The sequence below is a fragment of the Dasypus novemcinctus genome, chromosome 11, assembly GCF_030445035.2.
Source record: "Dasypus novemcinctus isolate mDasNov1 chromosome 11, mDasNov1.1.hap2, whole genome shotgun sequence".
In the NCBI taxonomy this organism is placed as follows: domain Eukaryota; kingdom Metazoa; phylum Chordata; class Mammalia; order Cingulata; family Dasypodidae; genus Dasypus; species Dasypus novemcinctus.
In genome coordinates this window covers 43,027,731-43,047,943 of record NC_080683.1, presented here as the reverse complement: position 1 = coordinate 43,047,943, position 20,213 = coordinate 43,027,731, and the positions used below count along the sequence as shown (strand labels likewise).

Below are 20,213 nucleotides of genomic sequence, written 5' to 3'. Positions count from 1 at the left end.
ATAATAGGATGTTATTTTTCTATATGACAGCTGCCTTCTTCAGCATGGACTGAGAATGAGAAAAGGGAACCATTCACAATTTCCTAAAAAGGCTTTTTAAGCAAAATGATTATTCATCAAATTATACACAGGCATTTACATCCAGTCTTCCAAGTGGGAAACTTGACGAACTCCATAGACAGCTGTAGCTAAGAGAATTGACTCAGACTTGGTTTCTTATCTCCTTCATGATGTTTCTTTGTTCCACACCTGTCAGCATTAATGCTTCCTGGTCAGTTATTTTAATATGTTTGAAGATTTTTTAATCTCTTTTTGTTCTAAATTCAGACTTTAACCTATTCCTCAGTTGTTTTTCCTAAGACAATCACTCTCCTCTAGAGCACTCTAAAAATGCCAAGTCCTTGTGTGCCACCAGGGAGTCACTCCTTACTCTGGTGCCACTGGGCTCCACTATCTCTGGGAGGCAGGGTGCTGACTTCTCAGACGCTACGTGCAGATTTGCACCCAGTTGTTGTGGTGGTATGATTGGCTAGGGTCAGGCATTTTTTTCGTGAAGAGACAGTAACTTTTGATTGGGTCTCACTGCTGTCTCCCATTGCACAGGAGTTATGAAACTGATTCTTTACAAATGTTGCTGTCTTCAAATGGCTGAACGTCTCTCCTCCCCCATTAAAAGAATATGTAGATTTCATCCCACAAACATTTTCATAGTATATTTATCTTAGGAAAAAAAAAATTTGTTAGACATTATATGACTATCAGTACATGAAAAATCAGGTCTATGGCCTCTAGGTTACTGTAAATAACTACTAAAGGGCTAATCCTGATGAAATGTTAATTAAACAAATTAATTCATATTTAAGAACCAAACATAGAACCAGAGAATAAGCACAGGAAACAAAGGTATTTGTATAAGTAGTTGTACACAAACATGTGGCTATAAAGTCCTATATTTTTTTTTGCTTTTCTGACTCCCAATGGACCTTCCATAGGTGGCCAGTTGTCCTTTATTTATAAATTTGAACTGTTTGCATATTATATATTACATTAACCTAATTGTGCTATTCTGATCACCAATCACATCTGTCTGCTTCTAAAACTATAGAAATGTATAGATGTTCTTATAAAGTACTTTCACTTTTGAAGAGGAAGTTAATTTCATTATGATGAACAGTGATGAGGGAGAAATATCCTTAAAGGGTAACAACATTGCTTAAATAAAAAGAGAAACCCATGAGAGCTTTCCTTGTCTTAGTTTCTGTTTATATTACTAAGGGGGTATTAAAAATAAAAAATATAGTCCAGAGACTATCCTATATCCTATAACTGGAGTGTAACTATCTGCTGACACATAGGCAACTTCTGAAATATTGCTTAATAACACATTTTCAAATAATTTGATGCCATCTCTGGCTAAATTAATCTCCAAAGTAACAAGTTTTTTCTGGGCTTCACAGATCTGCTCAGAGATACGTAATAAATAGTATATAGTCAAGGGCTGCTGCAGCGATAGTATTTCTGTAGTTTGGCTGGAAATTATCGGTTTCTTAACATAGTATTTTAAGCTGAAGGCTGTCCCTGGCATTGTAAACCATGCTGACCAAACAAATATGATTGCCAAAGTGAATTATTAAATTGCAACTGGACCCACTTGCTAGAGAATTTCATTCTTTTTTTCCTCATTTTTCTCTCACACAGCTCCCTAAATTAGATGAACAGTTTTCAATTCTTGCAAATAATTGCTGTATTTTCTAGCCATTACTGAAGCAGTTTCCCATTGTTTATATTTTTAAACTAGCACTTGGATGAGTCCCATTGAAGCAGAACAAATAAACATGTGTGTGCATCTGTGCAAATATTTATCTAAAGTTGCATTATTAAAAGTCCCAGTGAACTTTTGCTCTAACCACTGTACCTCGGATCACTTCTGAGACAATCACATCATTAAACTACTGTTACTTTACTAAACATGGGTGACTTCATTTCAGTGTTTCCTTTAGAGGGCTATTTGGGAGACTCCCTTCCAATAGAGGAAGTAGGTTGATGAGGGCCAGTGTTCTCATTCCAGATTCTTCACATCTCTGAAAAGCTGCATCCTTTGTAGAAAATAGATCTCTATGTGTGCCAAAGTGTAACCCTGATGTTCATCAGGGTAGGGGGAAGAGGTCACATATTCCTTGTCTGTTTCAGCAGTAATCCTCTGATTTGGCAGGAGTTTGAGAGGAAGTATTTAACAATAGGATTTTATAAAATTCAATATAGTAAAGAATGTTTTTATATTTGAATGGGGCTAAGGAAGTTTTCTTTTTCTCTCCTCCCCTCCCCCAATAATTGGAGAGTGTTTAAGGATAATGGGTATATTTCTTGGGAGGATCTTATTGGACTGTCTGGAATACTTTTTTCCATTTTATCATTTCTATGAAAGATAATTCTGAGAAGAAAAAGCTGTAGTCTCTTCATACTGATCTTAAATCTTTTGTTCAAGGGCAATTAATGAGGAAAGAACAATCTCTCAGAAAGGTTTAAAGCTGTGATTTTACTCAATAACTAGAGCTCTTTTGGTGTCTCCAGCCAGACAGTATGAAGTCATTTGTTTTTCACACATACATCTTAAGACTTGATATTTTAAAAAATCCTAAACGTAATTAGCTTTATCTTGAAATAGATATTTGCACAAGGTAGAGGAAAAGATGATCCCTGTTTGTCATCATTCCCTGTTTACTTCCAGCCACATGACGTCTCTAAGGGAGCTGCTTGAAGTCACGTGCTTCACAGAGTCGTGCGTGCCCATCAATTGTGTGAAATGGCTGGCCAGAAAGTTAGAGACTACTACTACAACACCTAGTAGGTTTAAAAGAAATTCCCCCAAAAAGTTTTAAACTTTTTTCAAGGACGCAAGAATGGTTTAGGTCATCATTGGCCAGTGACCCAAGCCACCATAACGCAAGCAAAAATTACCCTGCTGGGCTTGAAGTGTCTGCTAGGAAAAATACGAGCAAAATAATACCACCATTGTACTTTTTCATTTATTGTACAGTTTATTTAGACTTTGTTAATTTTAAATCTTAAAAAAAGTAATTTTAAGAAGATTTATTTGGAACAGGATCATTATTAATCATATCCACTTCGTATGATTTTTTTCTAGCATTAAATTAAAAGTCCAGGTATAGGCTCAAATATTGTGCACTGTAAACCCTGTCTGAGAAGGAAATGTACCATTGTTTTGGATATAGTTCACTATAGCACTAAGGGGTAACATGATGTTGTTTGCAACCTTCTTTATTTTGGTAAATTTTACACTGGGCTACCTAGAAGCAGCTGGTATTTTCCGCTCTCCTCCTGTTATCACTCTGAAAACTTTGGGTTATACCATAACCTCAGAGTACCCAGATCCGGTGGATCTGGCTTGGTTGTATCAAGTTGGAAGAATACATTGTTTCTCTATCTTCTCACACTGATTTTTCTCTTTACTCATGTTTACAGATTGACTTGTATACATCAGTGCTTAATTATGTTCAGTAGTATCTGATTTATTTTACCCCAATCATGAATGAGCTGATTTCCTTAAATGAATTTTCCAGATTAAATGGATCATATCCAATTTAACACTAAATGAACTAAACAAACAGACTATTTCTAAGACTTATTTCTATTACTTGGTCTCTGTAAAGAGTATTGAATCTTATTTACAACAGGTTCTTGATGACTTTGGAGATAGTTATATCAATTAATATACGATACTGATACTCTAATATATTGATGCCTGTTGTGCCTATAGAGATGTGTAGAGATAAGCAATCCTATTTTTACTTTTGATGTGGTTATATATAGTTCTTTTGCCTTTTTTTTAAGCCAACAATTTACAGTCCCTTCTTATTAACAGTGTACCAGACTCTGTTAGCCAACCTTTCTTCTAATTTGTCCTAATTATTTCTTGTGTGTTGGAAAACCATTGATCCAAACTGGTAATAATATTATATAAAATAACACTAAGTAGGACTTGGGTGAGGTCTGAGTGGTGCTTTAAAAGCAGTGCACTTCTCAAGGACTTGAAGGTATGTCTTTTGAGTGCCCTGAAGCCTTTGTTTTTTGTTTTCGTTTTGGTCATTTGGCAATTTTGATGGGTCACTTCCTTAATAGTTGAGACTATCAAATCATCAATCTTACATTGTTTTCTGTTGCTAATCTTTCTTTGACAAAATTGTGCCTTAAAAGCACAGATTATGCCTGATACTTCCCTGTCCCCACAGCACCTAAAACAATGCCAATAGAAGCTCCATAAAAACTTGGTTGATTTCTAAAGATAGCACACTTCTTGGAATGTTGGCTAAAATCACATTAGCTTTTTTTGGCAGTCATCAGTGTTACTCAAATTGGGCTTAGTGTCAATTAAATTCCCTTCCTTTTTCATGTGAATTGCCCTTAAGCCATAATGCCCCACTTGGTGCTTGTCCACTTGATTACCTGAATTTAAGTAGGTTTTTGCATTTGTACCTAAGAGTTCACAAGAACTGCGGCTCTGTCATCTTTCCCTCTATAGAAGGTGTTATTAGGACTCAGTGCATTTTTTTTCTTAGAAGTGCTACCTAATTGTTAGGTTAGATTTGACCCATTGTGCTACTAATGTGCCAGTCAGAGTCCTTTTGTATTCTGATTGAGTCATCCAGCACAATTACTGTCTTTTAAAATTTTATATCAAATTGGAAAAGCCATTATTCTATAGTTAATCAAAGATATTGATAATGATCAAAATTAAAAATTTGCATAAGGAATGCCCAAGAAAGGATGGAATCAGAAGCATTGCTAGAGATGTACTCTTCCAGGCTGTTAGCTATCCTATCATCAGTAGTTTTGGGGCACATCTGTTAAGCAGTTGTGATTCTCCCTTATAGGGTTAGGATCCAAACTAAATTTCTCCATAAGGACATCTAGAGAAACTTAGTTGAATATGCTTTGCCTAACACATTATTTCTGTCCACCTGTATAGTAGTCATATTAAAACGGGGTGGGGTAGTAAAAACCAAAACCCAAATTGTGTAAGCACCTACCTGCCGCCTCTCCCAGATCCTTCTAGGAAAAGATAAAAAATAATTGCTCATCTTAGAGGATTTCAGATGTTTGTTTACTCATTAATAAAATATTTATTAAGCAATTACTCTGAATTGGACCCTGTGCTAAGAGATGAGGGTACAGCTGTGAACAAGTCAGGTATACTTTATGCTCTCCCAGGAAATGTCCATTACTAAATGGCAGGAGGGTTGGTTGGGTGGGAGTATAAAGCAGTTCTAAGTGGTAGAACAGAGCTGAGAGATAGCATGTACAGAAATGGAAGCTTTTCAAGTGATTGAGTTTGTAAGTCTAGATAGATTGGGAAAGTAGTTGAACTATGTAATAAATAAACTCAGAAACTGAAATTTGGAGCAGCTTGTTTTCTGAAGCATTTAGTATTAATAGACTTTTCACATCAGTTATTCATACTAGCGATTACTTTGACACACACTGGTTAACATGCTATAAAAATGGCACTGTCATCTGAAGTGAATGTCTTTGAACTTAGAAAACTGACATGTAAGAATTTTGATTCGTTTGCCACAGGGGGAGAAAGACCTAGCAGAACAATGAGTCAGTTTTTTACTACATTGCGTAAGTCTGATGTTCTTCAGAGAGTTTTCAGAGAATTGCTTATGCAACATTCATCTCTCCCACTGTTTCTCCACAGGGCTTATATTAATCATTTTCTGAAAGTCCCTCTTTGTTTAGGTGTGTGCTGCACCTGGGCTCACTCTTATTCCAACTTCAAAGTTAATCTTACCCCATCGACGTATCTCAAAAGAACTGTGGGTGGAAGAACATATTTATTATCCAATAACCCCAAGACCCCCATTTAACCCTAACTTGGTTCCTTTTCTCCTTTCCCACAGCAGTTCATTTATGGGTCTAAAGTGTAGCAGCCCCACTTGGAAAAACTGCAAAGAAGAAATGTTCATTCTTCCCCTTGAACTTGCTCACTGCAGAAGTCTACTTTTAGGGACCCAGTTTCCCTTCCACCTCTAGGGATCCTATAGGCCAGGATATTCATGCTCAGACCCAGAAACCAGATAAAGAGACCTCTCAATTCCTGAAGGGAAAGAAGTATTTCTTTTTCTTACCATTGCTGTATTCTTCCCTTTTTCCTTTATGTATTTTCCTACTAGTTTTTTTACTTCCCAGACTTCTTTCAAATTACTTTTCCTCTTCATAGTAGCTTCCTGTATTAATGTGTGTCACGCTTAGATGTGGAAACTTGCCTAGATGAAATTAGGCAGATATGTGATGCCAGATAGACAAATGACTCACTCCCTTGCTTCATTTAGTTTCCTGGTCAAGTGATAATTTAGCAAGAAAGGCCTTACCTGACCCTCATCCTCCATCTAAAATAGCTCTCCCTCCCAATTAATCACTTACCTGTTATACTTTCCCTTGAAGCATTTACCACACCTGTCAAATTACATATTAATTTCTTAAGTGATAGTATTTGTCTCAAAATGTGTATGGTAAGAGCAGGAACCCACTGCTATATCCCTATAGCCTAGAACACTGCCTTGTACTCTGGTACCCTGGTACATAGTAAACCTATGTACTCAAACCTATTTCACTCAAATTTTTTTTGAGTGAAGAAGCATCTATTAAATTTTGACAACTCAGAAACTTGAAGTTTATCTTAATGAGGGAGTAGCTATTTTCATCTCTCTTTTTTTAAGCTGAGTATATTTAAGCTCATAGCTGGCCGAAGGTTGCAGAGGTGTAGTAAGTAGAATCAAGATTCTATCTCAGAACTGCTGACACTATTTATTCATATGACCCTACAATATATCTCAAATAAAGAGTTGAATTAATTTTATAATATTTATTGGTATGTCTTAGTAAAGAAAGCATAATGAACATAAAGGGCAAAATGCGTTCAACTTTATCACAACTGACTCTTTATTGGAATGTGTTGTCTCCTTATCAGGATGAATAAGGCCAGGATAGAAGTATAAATAAAGCATGTAATTAATCTGAAAGTTGCATATCAATAAACTGCACCAATTTTACTTCACAAACTTTTAATATTGAATGTTGAAGAAAAAGAAATGGCCAATTTAATTTTCCTCTTCATTTCTTTTGCCTATAAAGGTGACTGCTCATTCCTCAAGATTTAACTCAAATTGGTTGATTTTCTTCTCCTATCAGGAGAAAGAAGGGGTAGTGGGAATATACATCTTTCAAGTTTATGAATACAGCTCTTAACCACCAGATGTGTCTTGCTTCCCAACAGATGCCTGTCCACTGGCAATTAACTCGATTTGGAGACAGGATTTTATGTTTAGGCATTTGAACTTTTTCTTGTTTGCTTTGCTAACTCCTCAGCCTTCAGGTGGGTGTAAAGAACATATACACTTTTCAGAGGAGTTTTCAAATGATAAGATATCAGCTTTTTTCAAAGATTTGTTTTTATTTATTTTTTGGTGGGGGAGGAATAGGTAGAGTGAAATGGGCTAAAATTTTTGATTTTGTAAAGGTGACAAAGTAACATGCTCTTTTATCATAAGTCTTTATCATAAGTTTATTTTTTTTCTCCTGAAATGTACTTTCATTTTTAATGTTATAGAAAAAATAAAGATCTTCAAGATAAAATTTAATGTAGGATAGACACAAGTAAAAAAAAACTTTGATTAAGAATTGAGTCAAAGTACCAAATTATTTTAATATTATTTTCTTTAAAAATCTCAACACATTTTCTTCCTAACTAGATTCCACTGGGTTCTGTGTTTCATCAAAAGAAAACATTGTGTTAACACATGCTAGCAGAAAATGCACAAAGATGCCACCCTCAAAGCTACCAAAAAGAAATCATTTCCAGAAGTTTAGTTAAAATATAAGGAATTGTCTAGTCAGGTTTTACTGAATATGATCAGCCACCTGAAAATTTTAAATTCTTCCTACTTTGTTAAAATCGATTTTATTGTGTGGCTAGTAAACATTTTTATTTGAACTACCTAAAAACAAGAATTACATTATTTATCTAAGCTTCATCATTGTAAAGTTTGGTGCTTTTCATTATTGTCTTAAAAATTGGTTTTGAAATATTGAAAAAATTGTAACAAAATCCCCAAAGAAATATTATTCATGATCTTACATCTTTTCAAACCCACATATTTTGGATTTTGCATATTACCTTCCAGTATCTACCTATTTTTAGGTAAATGCAATCATATAGTACATTGAAAGTATTTTTTAAAAATGTTATATATAGATGTCATACCAGTCATTTGGGTAACTTTATGACATTGATATACTACATATACCAAATTGTAACCAAATTACTGTTTAAATTGTTTTAATTTTGATGACTGATATTCCCATGTAGATTTTTGGTTTCTATCATCTTATTTCCATTTGATAAATCATCTTAAGTAAAATCACCAAGTCACAAAGGCTTTTTTGTACATTGATATATCAGATTTATTGCAGCCACAGATGCACTGTATATTCTTATGTTTTCATGTTGCTAATTTAACAGTTGTCAAATACTGCTTCAAAAAATTCTTTGACTTGAATTTTGTTTAATTACAAAAAAGTAGTGATTTCTATATTTTATTATTTGAATTTCTTCTTTTTGGAAATATCTTCTCATGCCTGTGGAAGCAGACATTTCTTGATTCCGTTATTGCAGATTGAAACATTGACAGACAAGGATTGATAAAGACATTGCACAATCCTCAGACAATTAACATGAAATTTTACATCATGTCTTAAGAAGTAGTAATAGTCCATAAAGTATCCCAATACATTTGACCTCCATATTAATATTAAGGAACATTTCGTTTTCATTCAGTTCAGAATACTTACTTTCCTTGTACTTTCTTCTTTGACACATGGGTTTCAATTAAATTTACTTTCCAAATATTTGGGAATTTTGTAAATATCTCTTTGTTATTCAATTTTTGATTTAGTTTCTTTATAGTCAGAGAATGTATTTTGTATGAATTCCATTCTTCTAAATATATTGAGATTTGTTTTATTGCTCAGCAGGTAATCTAATTTGATGAATGTTTTGCATGTACTAGAAAATAATGTGTATTCTGCTGTTGTTGGGTAGAGTGTTAAAAAATGTCAGTTAAATCAATTTGGTTAATAGTGTTGTAGAAATCTATCTTTTCTGATTTTATGTCTTTTTTTCTATATGTTACATAAATAAGCATATTTAAAGCATAACTCAACTGTAACTATAACTTTGTTTTTCTTGGAAGTCTGACCGTTTTTTGCTTTGTGTATTTTGGAGTTGTTATGTATATATGCATTCATAATTGTTATAAATCCCTCCTGTATTGACCTTTTTATCAATATTATAAAATGATAATGACTGTGGTAATATTTCTTGACTAATGTCAACTTTATCTGATCTTAATATAGCAACTGAAGCTTGCTTATGCATACTATATATTGTTTTTCAACTTTTAATTTTCAATCTATTTGTTTTTTTAAATATATTTAAACTGTATCTTTTATAAATAGCATATCATTGAGTCTAGCTTTTTTTATACAGCTTATCAGTCTACCCCTTGATTAGAGCATTTAGTCCATTTACATTTAATATAATTAATGATATAATTGAGTTTAGGTCCTCCACTTTGCTAGTTTCTTTGTATTTGTCTCTTGTCTTTCTTATTCCTCCAGCCCCTCCTTTCCTGCCTTCTTTCGTGCTAAACAAATAGATTTTAGTACCATTTTAACACTGGGTGTTTTAAAGCTATATTTCTTTGCATTATACTTTCAGTTGTAACTTAGTCATTAAAATATGCTTGTTTAATTTATCACAAGCTGCTTAAAATTATTATTGAATTAACTTTGATAAAAATATATATAGATATAAATTTTTCAACACTATAGTTCCATTACTTCCCCTTCTTCCTTAGTGCTATTATTGTCATATATATTACACCTATAGAAATTAAAATCCCATCAATAAATTACTACAGGTTTTGCTTCAAGAAATTAACAGAAGGAAGTGTAAAATGTGTTAAATCCCTATGTAGTTATTAAAATAAATTATGTATCTAAAATCTTAAAATTCATCATTAGGATTTGCAAATGTTTTTAAAAAAATTTTATCACTATAAAAGGTATACCCAATTTTCAATGGCGAACAAGAAGGGTGCTGGGTGATGAGCTGGACTCACTCACTCAAATGACAGATCACAATAATGAATTTTCACATGCCTACCAAAAGGCAAAACTGAAAATACAAATTCCTTCACTTCCAAAGATCTACTTGCTGACTTTTAAATAATTTGATATCCATTGTCTTAGTCACTGTTTACACATTTTTTAAAAATTAAGGGTTGTAGTGGTCCATTTATTTAGAACATGCAGCTTGGTAACTGTATGACATAAATTACTGACATGGAGAGTCTTGTAAGACAGTACTCATTTGCCTGAAGTGTGGAATAGCTGCATTTCTTTTCCAATTGAGTAAAGAAACAACTAGCAATGCTTTGGGTGATAGTGACATCTGGTGGTACTGTTTAAATAATATTTTATAATTTGATTCTGTTTTGTCTGGAATGTTTTTTGGTAAGGAATTATTTTATTAACTAGCATGGACCTTAAGAGGCTGCTCACTTCCTGCCCCCATTTCCCTTTCTGTGGTAGGGGTATGTGGACCAGAAACCTAATGGTGAGGGCAGCTAGTGTCCTTTACATTTCCACCTTTGGTGTGAAAAAATGATCTGTGCCCTTTCTGTGGGAACAAACTAATTAAGGCAGGAAGAATGAAGGCATTGTTATATGGTAAATTGGAAGTATTCATCCTAATAATGTGTTATTATGAAGTGCTTCTGAGAATAATACCATTTCTTGAGAAGGTGCCTATCATACCACATTAGGCACAGACTGTATTATTTTCATTTCATAGATGTGAGTGCTGAGGCTCAGAGAGGGTTATAGAGAGTACCCAAAGTCACAAAGTTAATACACTTGATTAAATCTCTAGAGACACCAGAATTTCCATTGAACCCTGACTCTAATTTGGAGAAAAAGAGAATTTAAATGTTCCAGTATGATTTTCAAATGTGTATACATGCTGCATGATTTCATTCTCTTTTTAAAATATTAAATCATTGCCAATAAACTTGAAATCTTTGATAACCCAGACCCACTTCCTCCTTTCCCCAAGGTAGTTACCACTGTTGGTTTGGTGTATATCTTTCCCCTACACATACACACACACACACTATATATTAAATAGAGATAGGTAGTTGCTTACTTGTATATTTGTTACATAAAAGATAGTATATGGGCCAAAATAACTATACTGGTAAAACCTCTTCCATAAAGAGCTAGCTGCATTTTTTTACTTGTTTCATTCTTATTATAGCAATTTGATATTCTGTAGTGAGGATAGTTATTTCTAAATTTATTTCAGTATATCCGTAGTAAGTTCACAATTTTAACTAAAACTATTGGCAAGACTACCATTTTCCATATTAAAATGAAAGTATTCATTAGCTTGTACAGATTAACCTAAATCTTCTAATGAATGTTCCAATATAGCAACACTGCCAGACTGCATTCTCTTCTGTCACAGTGTGATCCCATCACCATGACTGTAGCCAAAATTAACAAACTTTTAAACATAGAATCCACAATTATTTATTGTGGCTAAGATTATCTGAATAATCTGTAGTTTCTAACTGTGTTCACAGAATTCATGGGAAGAAGAATTGCCTATAGGAAAATTGTTTGAATCCAGTTTTTTTTCCATAACTTCCAATGAAAATCCAAATATATATGCCTCCAAACCCTCAGCCCCCATGTTAAAGAAAAAGAAACCTTGAAATTTGCATACTTAAAAGAAAACTGTATTAATATAAATATAATAAAAATATAAATTCATCATAGCAAGGTTATTTTTTTCATGACAAAATAAACAAGTGACATAGTGAGTATAGAGGAAAAAACATTAAAATTGGAGGAATCAAGAGCCCAAAGAATTTTAAGGAAAGCATTATCACACAGGTTACATCAGACTAGAATGATATCCTAACTCTTTTTGAGTCTACTCCATAGCATTCTTTTTTAAAAAATAAATTTTTAAAATTTATTTTTAAAAGGTACATAGATCACACAAAATGTTACATTAAAAAATATAGGAGGTTCCCATATACCCCACTTTCCACACTCCCCACTTTTACCATATCAACAACTTATTTCATTAGTGTGGTACATTCATGAATACATGTTGGGGCACTGCTACACAGCGTGGTTTATAGTTTAAACTCTCTCCCAGTCCATTCAGTGGGTTATGCAGGATAAATAATGTCCTGCATCATCATTCAGGACAACTTGAAGTCCCGGAAATGCCCCCATATCACACCTCCTTTTCCCTTTCCCTGCCTACAGCAACTCTCATGGCCACTGTCTCCACATCAATGATATAATTTATTCCATTGCTAGAGTAGTAATATGTCTGTAGTACAATACCAGTAGGTCCACTCTAATCCATATTTTATTCCTCCATCCTGAGGACCCTGGGATGGTGATGCCCATTCTACCTCTCAATTGAGAGGGGGCTTTGATCCCACATGGCTAGTGGATGGGACTCATACCCACATCTGTAGACTCTCTTGGTTCCTTGGTGTGGTGGTTGTCCATTCTCACCTCCCTGTCAGCTGACCTGGGTAAGTCCAAAAAACTGGAGAGTATGTGTGCAACACTGCTGAAGCTCAGGGCCCAGCTGGCATATGGGCAGTCCAGAGATTCAAGTCTCCTGGGCATACACCAACCCCAGCACCAACCACAGGTTCAATAAGAGGGACAGACAGAAGAGGCATGTGTAGAGAAGTCACTTCTGAGTCCAACTCCATCACTCTCAAGAGCACAAATTCCAAAGTAGGGCCCACCTGGAAGGCACTGAACTCCGGAGCCATCTGCCATGACTGGAACCTGGGTATCTCTGTAGCCCTCGGGAGCACCACTACCTGGGGTTGTATCTACTTTGGCTGTCTCTGAGATCCTGCTGAGATGTGCATAAGTGTGATCCCTCTGACGACCACCTGACTCATTTTGAAGTCTCTTAGCCATATAAACTCATTTGTTTTTTTACAATTTCCCCCTTTTATTCAAGGTCTTTTTCTAGTTGCATCACCAGCTGATCCTTGTTGGTAATCCCTCAGCACCAGGGAGGCTTATTCCTGGGTGTCATGTCCTGTGCTGGGGGGAAGGTAATGCATTTGCATGCTAAGTTTGGCTTAGACAGTGGTCACATTTGAGCATCGTGGACACTCCATAGCATTCTCTGCAGAGATGACACGAACCTCTGACTATTCCTTCACAGAATAGAATTTATTAGATTTTAGATTTAAGCAGGCTGATTTTATCTGCAGCGAGTACTTGAGACAGAATCATATCAAGCACAGATTCAAAGTATAACACTTTAGGAGTGGGGAAGAGAGAGCTTTTCCCCCAAAATAAACTTGATATGTTAATTAAAGAGCAAGGGATATTTTAATAAAACCATGGAATTTTTGCATTGGCTAAACCTCCATAAAATTTAGTAACATATTTGTACTAATATCTACTTCAAAGCTACATTATTATCAATTATCCATATATTGTTACATTCTAGTGAGGCATTAAAAGTACTTGAAATTTTTTCCCGTGGCTTGTAGTTGAATACAGAGTAATAACTCTAAAATTACTATAAATAAAGGAGACTTTAAATAGAGTGCATGTTGTTGCAATTTCCTAGTGATTTCCTCATACCTGGTCCCTGGAAATTTCCATATAATTCATTATTAACTGAGTATGGTTTGTTGTACTGTGAGAGGTTTGGATTTTATTTTCAACTGGGGGAAGGTGGTGATTCATTATTAAAAGTTCATCTCACACACTTGGCAAGATGAAAACAGAATAGAAGGTGAGATGACAAAGGAATGGCCCAGGCAGGTGACAAAGTAGCTTATGGAGATATGCCAGTAGAATAAGTTGCAAACAAGCATCCTCTCCAGGGAATGATGCCCAGTTTTCCTTCCAGCTCTAAAATGGAATGACTGTAGATGACCTGGAGTCTGACTTCAAGAACTGGTAATACCCAGAACTTGGCAAGGTGTAAGCAGCTGAAAATCCTGGGTACACAAGATTCCTTAAGCTTCTAAATGGTGGCACTGTTTTTTCCTCCAGTCAGTCATGCATGTTTATTGTAAAATTGTTAAATTTTTACTTAAAAATGAGAGGTGGAGAAAGCTACTGTGAATCCAGAAAGGTGATGTGTACTACTGCAGATTTTTAAAATTCAGAGAATGGATAAAAAGATTTTTAAAATACAGAATGTGCCAAATACAATCAGATGTAATATGCACTTGAAATATCTTTTCATTCAGGACCAACTGAATGTGACCAGCTGCTAGTTTATCAGAGGTTGGTTTTATGTGACTAATATGCCTATTAAATCAGAAGCTCTGCAGAAGCAAAAAGAATTAGATTTCATGTTATAACGGGAACTTTTCAGACTTGTCTTTGAGTGGTTAAAATCATTTTTGTTTAAAATGATTTTAATGACTGTATTTAGTAAGGGCATGATTCCTTCCAGTTAGAACATTTAAACACTTAAATGATTATTTAATAGACCCAATTATTATGGCTATTTCTTGTCCATTTTAAAAGTGTTTACATGCATTTCTCCTCTATACTTAGTATGTTTCTTGAGTTTTCTTTTCCTTTGGAATTCATCAGTAAAAAATAAATTTTAATTTTAAAAAATCAGGCTGCCTTCAGAAGCGTAACTTTTCAAAAAGTATTGCTGCTATTTAGGAAAGATCTTTTGTGATGCATTAATTTCTTCAAGAACTTGGTTTTGTAGTGAGTTAAATAATAGTAATGAAGTGTAAGTAATGAGGTTGAAAAATACAGAGTATTGTTAGTCAAAGGAGAAAAAGAACAATTCCTTTCCGTTTTGGGAGCCAGGTGTGTAAGGTTTAGGGATGGCGATGATCAGAGGAGGCTTCAGAAAAGACAATACTTGATTTGGAATTTGAAGGATGCATGGTCTTTCGCCAGTCAGAATTGTGAACAGAAGTGCAGAAATTGCTAAAGTACAGGCTTGTGTGATTTAGTCCTTCAAAATACCCTCATCGCTTTAGTTATGACAGAATTCAGTATTCCTTAAGCAAGAGTTTATAAACTTTCCAGCCCACTAATTCAAGTTTTTGTTGTATTCTTCAGACTTTCCTTCACCATCTCTCCTCATAGTCATTCCCTCCTGTGTGAAAGGCCTCATTATCTACACCAGACTTGGTAATTACCTATGACCCCTCCCTCTTTTCAATCCTTCTCCCCTTAACCAGTTACTCATTAAACCTGCTATTATTTTCTTTCTAAGTTCTCATATTTGTTTTCTATTCAGCCTTGCACCATTGCTTAGCTAGGTACTCATGTTCTCCCCTACACTACTGTAGTACCTTTCCTCATATTTTTTTCACCTTCCACTTTTTTGCTGGAGTGAGCTCTTCTAAAGTGCAGCTACTGTCTTACCACTTCCCTGCTTACAACCCTTCAGTGACTTCCATAGTGTGAGGGCCTATCATATAAGGGCCCCCTTTACCCTCATCTCCCCTCTCTCTTTCACCCACATGCATCTTTGGCTCCAATTCTGCTCAATTTTTGAAGGTCTGAGAATTCATTGTGTTTTCCTTTTTCTATCTATGAGAGTATTCTCCCTGGTATACCTTTAGCTACACTGTCACCATCCCTCCCCACTCCTTCTAAATACCCATTACCACCATCTCTTCCTAGCTAACTTTATTCAATCTTCAAGACTCAGCCCAGGTGTCAGCCAACTCAAAAGCATCTTTTGACCCACAACAGCAGTTGTCACAGTCATAATAATAGTTTATATGATTACCTTGTAGATTATTAGGCAGGGTCTTTCTTGAGAGCACGGATGATATTTTTCATTCTCGCTGCACAAAATTTAAAATACTGCCAGTATATGGTAGGCATTCACAAGTGTTTATTTGAATGAATGAATGAAAAAACAAAATCCTGTGATTTGGATTATGTGCCACTTTGGTTTACAGTATGGTATGTTCTTATTACGTAGAGTTGCTCTGTGATGATAGTATCAGTGACTTCTTCTTCACCCAGGTATTTTGTACACCATAAATCAATTTAGTAAATGAAGTTCAAGAATCATTTGAGTAAATCATTCTTAGAAAAGAACTTTAAGAATTTACCAACTACATTCACATATATGCCTCTAATTACAGGTGTAATTCCATCAAAATTTTAGATTTCTAAACTTTCAGTATTCTGTTAACAATTTGCAATACACCATTTTTTTTTTACCATTTTTATCTTATAACTTATATCCTAACATATTTACTTTTCATTCATTTGATTGAATTTATGACTATATAACCCATAATAAAAGTAACTAAATTTCAGTCATTAAACTTTGTCTGCAGGCACAGGTAAGCCATTGTTCTCAGTTATATGCAGGAGTGAGCTGGACAAAGTTGTACAGAGAATGAGAAGCTGGATTTCACATGTCTTTCCATAGTTGAAAAGGAGATGCCATTGAAGGAGCAGGTGAATCATTGAGACCATTTTGGGAAAAGCATAGAATACTAAAAATTCAAAGTTAACAGAATCCATGAGTGTTCAAGGCGAGAACTGGAGACTACAAGAAAATTCTAGGATGTACAGAACAAGAAGAAAACAAGAACTGAGCAGGTGGTGAGAAAGTAGTATCATTTGGTCTCCTTCCTACCCACCCTTCCAGTTCCAGTCTTAAAATAGCCATAATTCAGTCTCAAATATACACTATTCTGATCTTTTCCTGTAACACATTAGAGAATATTGAAATGAATTGGGTTTCCTGAGTCTTGTTCTGCTGACCACCAACCCCATCCTAGAGAACACTGAGTGACAGGTACTGTAAACATCCTACACTCTCAGCTGTGAAAATTAAGAAAGCTGAGAGAAGGCTGTTTACTCTCTCTGCCTTGGAAATCAACTAAAGAGAAATGGATCTGGCGTATTTTTATATGTGTCTTGTAATTAATCCTATACAGTATTTATGAGATCAACTCTAAAAGGAAAAAAAATAGAGTCATGCTAAGAAATGTAAAATAATTTCTAAGATCATAATCTTTGAACCTTATCACAAAGTTAAAAAGAAAGAAAAAGAAAAGAAAAGATAAACAAATACCCAAGAGAATAAAGTTCTGGTAATTTGTATGAGACTGTATTTTATGGGTTGCTATAGCCTGGTCCTGTACATGTAGCCAAATGATTCTACAATAACCTGAAGAGCATTCCTATAGACTTTGGCTTGTTTTGAAGCAAAACTTGTGGTATCCCGGGACTTGTTATTTTGTTAGGGTTCACAGGCATTTGGAGCCACATGCTTGAAAAGTGATAATGATGAACAGCATGAATAATGAATAAGTCCTGCTGTTTAAAGTCAGAATAACAGTTACACATTTCAAGGAAATTAGGATTGGGGGTAGGGGTTCAAGAAGAAGATTTTAAGAAATCTGTAGAAATAACTCCTAAGTGCAATCTTAACCTGAAAAACTATAACTCTTCGTGTGTTCTACCATGTAAATCATTTAAACAAAAGGTTTACTGAAATTCTAATCTAGAATTCAACTTACCCAAAATTTGAATCAGTCTCCCCTTTATGTCTAAACAATATTAAGTAATTATTTTTTTCAAACAGTGTGTTTAAGTAATAAGATATATTTTTACATAACAGGCCCTTTAAAGAGCTTAAAATGATTAATACCTGCTTTGAATATTAAACAAATCTGGACACAATTCCTTGCAAACATTTTTATGGCATGTCAGCATTGACAGTCATTTAAACTCAGGCACTCTACTACTTTAAAAGGATTAAAGGAACTTTGAATTTCACCTCCATAAGTGCAGAATCTTAAGACAATTGGAACTATTGTTTATATGAGTCTTAACAAAAATGTGTATTAATACGATTATTTTAGCATGTGATTTCAAGGAATTATTTGAACAATCTGGCTTTGTAGCAGTGGTAAACACTATTGAAGTGCTTGCTGAGCAGCTCAAGTTTGAGTCATTAACTTTTTTTAGATTTTGCCTACAAGCTTAAGGAAGCCCTCTGAGACAATGCTCTACAGTCTTCTCAAATAAATGGTTATTGTAGAAGTTTGAAATTGTGTTTTCTGCCAGAAGGTGTGGAATCTTAGTAAGGGCAAAAGTGGCTGGAACTGAAAGAAAGGGAATGGCAGCTTTTTCAGTTATTCTTCTTAAATGAAAACGGAAAAATTCAGCTATTCTTGATCTAAATTGATACAGACTTTCATTTGTGAATGTAGGTGTTAAATAGATTATTGAAATATGTCCTGAGATTCATTCATCATTCATGAAATACTTATTGAGCACCAACTTTATGCTTATCCTAGTCACTGGGGATATAGCAGTGAACAGAAACATCTTGTTTATATAAACATCTGTTTATTATATTTAAAACATCTAATTTTATTCAATGATAATATTGCCTCCTTTAGTCTTTAAAAAACAAATTATTTTAAGTATTCTAGAACATTTATTTTATTGTCTCTGAAAAACCTCTAAATAAAAATCTATTTAATATGTTTTTATATTGCCTTTTTATTTATCATTATTATTCCAGATATGTACTCATTGCTATTATCCTCTATTGTGATACAAGTAGGTAGTATTGATGAACATGCATGAAGGGTCTCTGGTATGCAGATATTTAAGGAAAAGATACTGCAAACAGTTATATGATATAAAATGCTATGTTTGTGTGTTTATATATGGTAACCTTGGAGGTGAGATACTAATGACTGGAAGTGGGCATGAGGGATGGGACATCTCAGGTGTTGGTATTTTGTTGATTCTTGGTCTGAGTACTGCTTACACAGATGTGTCAATTCATGAAAAGTTTTCCAGCTAAAATTTATTTGTGCACTTTATGGATTAGTATACTTTAATAAAAAGTCTTAAAAATTAAATGATTTTTTAAAAACTTAAAAAGCTATATAGCCTAATCTTAAATTAGACCTGTAGAAATTTTATTCAAGCAGCCAGTAAGAGAAACTTTCTCCTACATCATCTTTCTCTCAGAATGTAGCAACAGCACACATCTTGTGGAACATTCTCAGAAAATGATACAAACAGCTCCACCATCCAAAAGTTCACATAGCAAATTGACGTTTAAGCAAACATTCTATTCTCTTCAAGATATTATTCTGTTTCATAGGATACCAATTTCCTCTAAATCTCACTGGACCAATTCAACATCATTTTCTGACAAGAAATCAAATTTCTGAAAGAGGAGCAAAGATGAAGCTGATGTTGAAAGACATTCATCTATTGCCTTGCTTCAATTACACATGCCATAATGAAGGGGGTTAAAACATCAGAAGATGACCTGATTTACCCAGGGTTACATGGCATAAATGGGCACATGATGACTTGGAGGCAGCACAGCTTGTTTTTGATGCCTCAAAGTAGTTCCATGGCCAAATAATCCAGGATTGGCTTAGAGAAGGTAAGCCCTCTCTCTTCATGTTAAGGTTTTGAACTAAGCTTTCCTTAGAGTCAAGATTACTAAAAGATTGTAATTTTTAGGATGGTTATTGTGATTGAATTTTTGTCTTTTCTTTGAATGAAAGAATATTTTGTGGTGGTTAAAATTGTCGTTTAAAATTTCTTTTTATTAATGAAAAAAGAAAGGGTTCAACTCAAATACCAGCTGTAGCATACTTTTATGTTCAGCCAAAACTAAAAATCCTTGATTCAGGGAAGTGGCTGTGGCTCAATAAGTTGGGCTCCCGTCGTCTACCATATAGGAGGTCCTGGGTTGGCATCCTGGGACCTCCTTGTGAAGGCAGGCTCACCTGCACACCCCAGAGAGCTGCTGGCCTGTAGGCACTGTGAAGTACCACCGGCCTGCAAGCACTGCAGAGAGCCGACTCAGCTAGGTGGTGCAACAAAAAGGGAGATAAGTAAAAACACAGAAGAGGATGGAGCCAGTGGACACAGAGAGCAAACCACAAGCAAGCTTTACAGAGGGGGGGAATAAATAAAAATAAATACAGATACACAGAAGAATGCACAGCGAATGGACACAGAGCAGACAGCAAGCAAGCTGCAAGGGAGGGGGGAATAAAATTTTTTAAAAAGAC

At 34.8% G+C, this 20,213-nt stretch overlaps 1 protein-coding gene across 1 annotated transcript in view; it reads left to right on the top strand.

Annotated features, from left to right (window-relative positions):
• LOC111761755 (putative uncharacterized protein encoded by LINC00472) overlaps positions 1 to 20,213 on the top strand; it is a 72,268-nt gene that overhangs the window by 24,483 nt on the left and 27,572 nt on the right. The window contains exon 2 of the mRNA XM_071218545.1: positions 19,286 to 19,576. Coding sequence (XP_071074646.1) covers positions 19,286 to 19,303 — 18 coding nt within the window. The 3' untranslated portion in view covers positions 19,304 to 19,576. The remainder of the gene's footprint in view (positions 1 to 19,285; positions 19,577 to 20,213) is intronic.